The 7192-nt window shown below is 42.5% G+C and overlaps 1 protein-coding gene across 1 annotated transcript; it reads left to right on the top strand.

Annotated features, from left to right (window-relative positions):
* The first annotated feature begins 266 nt into the window (after positions 1–266).
* LOC127292186 (uncharacterized) lies at positions 267–5601 on the top strand. Its single transcript, XM_051321545.2, has 4 exons — positions 267–602; positions 861–1261; positions 3975–4210; positions 4777–5601. The coding sequence occupies exons 1-4, from the start codon at positions 427–429 to the stop codon at positions 5341–5343; spliced, it is 1380 nt and encodes a 459-aa protein (XP_051177505.1). The 5' UTR covers positions 267–426; the 3' UTR covers positions 5344–5601.
* The last annotated feature ends 1591 nt before the right edge of the window (positions 5602–7192 follow it).

The following is a 7192-nucleotide window of genomic DNA, read 5'->3' as shown; positions in this document are numbered from 1 at the left end:
GAGATGATTTTAGAGGAGGAGGAGGAGGAGGAGATGGACTCCTTTCGTTGGAGGTGTAGGTTTGCTCCGGTGGGAGCAGAGGCGGGACGGGACGAAGGCGGCCGCTCGAATCTGCCGGAGATGTGTGGAATTGGAGGAGGCGTGAGCGTGATGTATGCGTTCATGTGCAACTCCACTCTCCGGCCGTCGTCATCGAGAATCAAAGCCTGCATGGGCCGCGTGTTGCTGGGCCGCTTGGTAATTAAGGCGTCTGATCTGTTAAAAAATAAAAAGGGAGAGGATTGGAATATTGGATGCAACCCCACCCCACGTCCCTGTAAAGAGGGACGCCGGCGAACCCCACCCCACCTTCCCGCCGCCGCCCCAGCCACCACGGCGCGCCTAGCTGCGCAAAGAGGTCCGCAATCGAGATACGAGATTGCGCCGATGAGAATTCTCTCACGCTGGATTTCTCGCCTCTCTCCCTCAGCGCACCGCCTCGCCTCTACAGCTCGACCTCTCCACAATGCATCTGCTTCACCTCGCTGGAAGCCATCAGAGATTGCACAACAAGTTCCTCCGAGCTTCCCCACAGCCTGTTCACCTACCCGTCGTGTTCCCCGGTGAGTTCTCTCCTTTCCCTGCTAAAGTTTATGCCTTTAGTTGTTTGATTTGATTGCTTACTGGAATCCGGATCGTGACCCTTCCTATGCTATTTGTTTTCGAGGCAAATTTAATTCCATTCCATATGACTTCCGAACCAGAGGCCCAAAATTGGAAATTGATTTCATGCTTAGATACAGTAATTTCAGTCCTGACTGATGATACCATCTTATTTATGTCGAATCCTGAAAATTTTCTGTTCATACTCTTCGTGATAGATTTCCTCATCGATATCGGCACATGGCCAGCAGCAGTGAAGTAATAGGCGAGGACTTGCCTAAACCCCTTTCTGCCAAGGATTTTATTATTTCCCTGGGCAAGCGGCCCTCTACCATTACCCAAGGCTTGGAAAACGTGGAGGATGTCCATACAACCAAGGTCATTACTCGTTATACCTATGTCCCTCCTGCCAAGAGTGTTGAAGATGAGACGAGACCAAGCGGGGATGCAATTTTTGGTGAGCTGAGCAGTGTTGACAAAGAGAACTTAGCTGCAGCAGAAATACCTGATTATGTGCCACCAATGGAGATATTTCCAAATAGCAGCCATCGTGACGGTTCCATATACTGCGGCACAGATGATTGGAAAGTTGACTATCGTATTGCTGACCGTAATGAGAGTAAGCAATCAATCTCTTTTCCTTTATATATATATATATATATATATATATATTTGTTATTATGGATTTTTTCAAATGATAGGATCAACTGATATACTGTCTCCTGAAATCTCGACGTTAGTTTTGCTGTGTGTACTTTTACTAATTGATAGCGGTGCGATGTCACTTATAAAGGGAAATTTTGTAGAATGTTACCCAGGGGTTTCATTGCTTGGTGTTTGCAAAAGTAGGAAACATCTAACCATCGTGCCTTCGGCACAATGCAGCTTGCGCCGTTGGTAATTGTCTGCCCCTGTCACTCCTCATTTCCTGCCCCTAGCCCACTGCGCCCCGGGTCCCAGGATAACATACTTTGGGTTCTGATTCACCAGACATTATATCTCCTATCTCCCCGGTGTTTTCCGATTGTCCAGATAACCCCCTAAATCTTTCAGTTGAGCTTTGCCCTGCTTCCCTCTCTAGTTTTTTTTTCCCTGAATTGGTTTCAGTTCACACCAGAATGATGTTCATCTTTTTCGTTCCTCGCAATCTCCCCGGTGTTTTCCGATTGTCCAGATAACCCCCTAAATCTTTCAGTTGCGCTTTGCCCTGCTTCCCTCTCTAGTTTTTTTTTTCCTGAATTGGTTTCAGTTCACACCAGAATGATGTTCATCTTTTTCGTTCCTCGCAAAAGCCTGTTTTATGTTGAACATTTGTGCGATAGCATCATGTCCTTTGCGCCAGTGTTTCATTCTTTTTAGCATGTATGTTGTGTGCATAAAAAATGTTAACCAGTTTTTGTGCTCCCTACATATGCAGACAGTCATGGAAAATTATGAAAATATTTGTAACGTAGGATATGATGTTGTCTTCCACTCGGAAAAAAATCAACATAAAACAGGACTTGTCTTGGTAGTTCTAAATGGATCTTTCCTTTCTGGGGCGATTAGCTATCATTCTCTTCTTAGAGTTCCAGTCCGCATTGCATCAAGACAAAAATAACTAGATGATACACCGCACGGTTGCTGCGGGATATCTGACCTAAAATTTAAGAAATGCAGAGAGAAAATAAATTAAAATGTGCCTACTCAATTGATCTCAAGTCAGTTTATGTGATTGTTTATGTTATAGAAAGGAATAAGCTAGACTGAAATTGACTCAACAATACAAAAATGTATTATGTGAGGACAAAAGTGTCAGGGCCAATCCTATCCAACACAACTGATGGTGTGTTTGGTTCTGCTTTCTAAACCTGCTTTTGCTGTCAAAAATCAAAAAGCTAACCAAAGGGGTATTTTTTCACAGCAGATTCTAAAAATCTACCTGCTTTTCCTAGTGTATTTCCTACAACTACAACAGCCAGACCCCTGCTTTTGCCGCGGTGGATTCTAATTTCATATAAAAATTACCCACCATGCCACTTATAAGTCATACCGATTCGTTTATGTCCCCACGCGAGACGTTTTCTTCTCCATCGCTCGTAGGAGGAGATTGAGACCTGCAGCCGCTAGGGTTCTGGCGTCTGCCTGCCGCTGTCCATGTGCGGGTGGGTCCCTTCCAGCCGCACATCTCCATCAAATCTGCAGTTCCGCGCGCTACCCCCCGCATCTCTGCCGTTCCGTGTGTCGCCTCTCCCCGCATTGGGTGGAGAGAGCCGGTCCAACAGGAGCTAGCTGCTCCGCCCCCTTTCCGAGGTTCTTCTCTATGGTCGAGGTGGAGTAATGGATGTTCATTGCCGGTGGTTCTGTCGCTATACCAGATATTTGGAAAGCCGCCCGTCCTCACGACTGCTCGTTACAGTGAGAAGTGAGAACACGAGCTTCTCTGGCCGTCGGCCGCCCTGAAGAACACACGCCGAGATGGTGGCCGCATATGGCAGGGATGGATCATGGAGTGGCCGCTGGCGTACGTGCATGTATATCGCATGAATGGAGTGGATGGCAATACTGCATGGCGTACCCGATGCTTTACTGAACATGATTGCGGCAGCATCTGGAGTGTTGATGGCACCTAGCACACATATACATATACTCCAGTATACTTGTTCTCGTTGTTCGCTCTCAGCAAGCAGGTACTCACCAAAAGGTTCTTCAGCAAGAGGCGCCAGTCCATCCATGCGATCATTTCTGGTGTGGCTGCCAATGCCCCCAGCCCTGACACCCACCATTTGCAGTACTCCAAATCTCATGCTGGACAAATCAGTGTCCAGCTCTTAACCGTGGGATCATGCTTTGCGAAATGAGCGATGAGTTCTTGCAGCTGCCATTCTGAATCACAAACGGTTTCTTATTTTCCAAAGCAACCACATAGCTGCTGTACTGAACATATTAAGCATCACATGTTTCTTATTACTAATCCAAAGCCGAAACACTGATTCAAAACTATTGCCTACATGGACTCCTGTGATTTTAGCTAGATCTGCCCACTTTCTATTAGAGACCGCACACTGGAAAAACATATGTTGGATGGATTCTTTTTCTGTACAAAGCAAACATGAACGAACTTGGACTCCTGATGTTAATTTCTTTTTTCCTTTGGTTTTCTCGGAAGATTTTTTTTTTCAAGGGAGCAAAATTCCTACTAAAGAGAACATCTGTAGTTTCTCTTAAATGAGAGGAAAAAATTCCGATAGGACCATGGAATCCTTAAACGGCATATTAATGTTCCATATGGCAAGCATTCGTTTCTCTTATTACTTTCCAATTCTAATAGAACTTGTATTTTTTGTATGAAGCTTGGCTGGATGCAATGATGTTTTCAGATCCCACAGATTGCAGAATGTACGATGGAACTTGTGTGTCACACTCAAGTCGTCACATGTTGCAGTTTCTGTCATTAAGGTTGGCTAAAATTCCTGCGGAGCTTGGCTCAGTTGAGTTATATGGATACATTGCAGCTCGGGATAATCTGAATCCATTACTTAATTATATCGTCAACTTTAGCAGGGATGATCCCATCATCGTGAAGCAGGTGTGCACATCTATACATGTCTGCAATTATTTCAATGAATAAGTCTATTTATAACCTATCATCAGAGTAAACATCTAGGTCCATGGTCGCGAACTGAGCCACGAAAAAGTTGGTCCATGACCATCAGCCACTACTATACTTACTCTTGTATTATGAAATAATGATTTGCTATAATAACAAATCTAAATTATGAAACTAAGTATCACTTAGTCAATAGAAAATCAAATACGGAGTAGAATATTTCTGGACTCTTGGGTGCTACCAAGTAAACTTCAGTAATGTCGATTTCATTTGTTTATATGCATAGCATGAATCATCCCATCACCAGATTTCATTTCTGACAGGCTTACTTAATTGAATTTTTGGGATTGAAAATAAAATCAAATAAATAGCAGGGGCTGATTTCACGAGCTAACACCGTTATCTTTGTTTGATATGTGGAAAAAAAATCTTGGCCATTAATTATAAAGTATGCCTTTGACTGAAGTCTAAATATTGCTACAAGTAAAACATCATAAGGGAAGTATTTAGCTTTAGATATTTCTTACTTTTATTTGATTATGTAGGGTTCTCTCATCAACATGGCTGGCCCTAAGAGAGGGATCGAATTGGTCGGTACTATTCTAATCGAATATGACATGAAGATCAAGGCAGGCGAACATGAAAAAGAAGATCTACAGGTAATCGATGGTGTATCATGCTTGGATAACATAGACACATGGGATCGTAGACCATTCACACTTCGCATCCATGGCGATTGTGGCGCAATTGATGTTGGTGTATCACGTCTTAACTTTGCATATGAAGCAACCATAGAAGTCGTTGTATCACAAGTGCAAAGCAGTTTCAGTATGCGTCTCGGTTGTTTTACCAGTGGGTTACATGAAGAAATCCGGCTCTTTGATGGTGCTATTGGTGAGCCGGGTGGCTTAAAGAGGTCTGTGGTTGCTGTAGCGAGCAATGATCAGATGGAATTGAAGTTCAAGGTAGCCGCAGACTCGTGCATCCCTGCTGAATATTGCTGTTGCTTCGAGGCGAAGCAGCATGGGCGTGCTACTCAAGAGATAAACACTGGTTTTGCATTAATTGCAGTGAAGGTGACTTGGTCTACTTTAATAGAAGATGAAGAATAGCAACAACCTTAGACTGATATTTGTCAAGAAAAATAAAACATTGGGTCTATGATGAATGTGCCAAAAGTAGGAGAAGCTAAGTCCTGTTAGTGTTATTCGCAAAAAAAAAAGTCCTGTTAGTGTTGTGGGAATGTGGCAGAAACGAAACATTCTACTAATAATGTTACATTTGCCTTAGAATTAGATTTGGCGACTTTGGGTTGTAATAGTGTATGTAATGTAATAATAAGTAATAAAAGTTTAAGTTGTCTATTTTAAGGGGGCGTGCGTTGCAAAATTTGGCGAAGTACGTTCTCCGGAACACCTATTTGAAATTTTTTTTGGAAGAGTGCTCCTCGTGGTGGTAAATGCTAATTGCAAATTTAATGCTTGATGATTAGATTAATCTGCAAAGTTGGGTTTTGTTAAGCCGATTGATCTGATGGTACAAATTGGTCCGTGTACACTTGACGGGGTGACCTCAGGTGATTATTTTAGTTGTACAGCTATCCCTACTTGAACAAATAAGCCATCCTATTTTAAGTGCAAAAAGTTAACAACTCCAAGCTGATTAAAAAAGTAAATAAAGTGCTGCTCCCTCATATTTGTATTACTTACCACTAGTATGAATATATTTAGAACTAAAATATGTTTAAATACATTTATATTAATACAATTAATATGGATCAGAGGAAATACTACTATGGGAACAAAAAAAAAGCCACGGAACAAGTTGCAACTATAGGAGGAACAAAATATTATACGGGGAGCAAAAGAAAATTCCGTATGAAAAATTCACTTTACTAGATAACAAATTAAAAATAACTTGATAAAATGATGGTTATCATGTAAAATTTGTGGTTACCTGTGAACAGAAGCACATTATGCCTTCTTCGGACTTGAGGAAATAGCTTATTGAATTGCTTCGACTCCATGGTCATCAGCACGTCATGGACGATCTGGAAGCAGCGAAATGTGAGGGCTTTCGGAAACGTCAGGGAGCAGAAGACGGTGGACCAAATGGTCATCCAGATTAGAGATGATTTTCACCTGTGGGAGAGGGCCAGGAGAGGAGGGAGGCTAGATATAGCGAGAGAGTAGGCCTAGGCGGAGGACGGGTGGCGTGTGTGTGTTCTCAGCACCTTGGTGCTGTTCTTGTACTTTATTATGCTTTCTCTTCTATAAAGATAAGGCACGCTTTACGCGTGTTCTCGAAAAAAAAATTGCTTCTGCCTATAACTTCAGAAGCTAATATATAATTTTACATTTAAGCTATTTCTAATATTAGAATACTTGTAAAATGTTAAATACTACTAGATGACATTCTCTTAGCACATAACTGTAGGTCTATTTATTTCACAATTTTTTTAAGGTATGTTCAAAGGAAACCATCCCTTGCAATCTCATAATAAGTCCACAGAATCAGTGGTGGAGCTAGCCCTTGGTCAAATTCTGGGCAAAGTCTATATTAAAGTGTGTTGCTGAATCTTTGCCACGCAATGTCTATCTTGAGGTTTTAAACGCTCATAGCACAACATTAGAGTTTAGCGGCTGAGCTAGGATGTGTTCAATACAATTCGCATGTTTGTTTAAGTTAGACATGTTGGAAAAATATGTCACATATAACTGCGAACTGCAATATTCACTAGTAAAATATGGGTCTTCTATAACGATTTTAATTCGTCAGCCGAATGTGCAAAATTCGTCATGGAGGTTTCATACTGACGGTTTGCAGGACCGTGGCGGATATCGCGTCACAGATGGCCAGACTGACGGTTAGGAATGTGCGTCGCAGATCCATAACGGGTAGGTCCAAGCCCAAAGCCCAGCTGGCCCAGACCGTTGTGACGGACTTACACCTTGTCGGGCG

The sequence above is a fragment of the Lolium perenne genome, chromosome 4, assembly GCF_019359855.2.
Source record: "Lolium perenne isolate Kyuss_39 chromosome 4, Kyuss_2.0, whole genome shotgun sequence".
Lineage (NCBI taxonomy): Eukaryota > Viridiplantae > Streptophyta > Magnoliopsida > Poales > Poaceae > Lolium > Lolium perenne.
Note: the sequence above shows the minus strand (reverse complement) of the source record. Positions and strands in the feature narration are given on the sequence as shown.

What these genes read in the sequence shown, in the direction of transcription:
- LOC127292186 (XM_051321545.2), top strand. Translation starts at nt 427, where the DNA reads ATGAGAATTCTCTCACGCTGGATTTCTCGCCTCTCTCCCTCAGCGCAC. An exon ending in CCTACCCGTCGTGTTCCCCG is followed by an intron (nt 603 to 860) that starts GTGAGTTCTCTC and finishes TCTTCGTGATAG; the next exon opens with ATTTCCTCATCGATATCGGC. An exon ending in TATTGCTGACCGTAATGAGA is followed by an intron (nt 1,262 to 3,974) that starts GTAAGCAATCAA and finishes TTTTGTATGAAG; the next exon opens with CTTGGCTGGATGCAATGATG.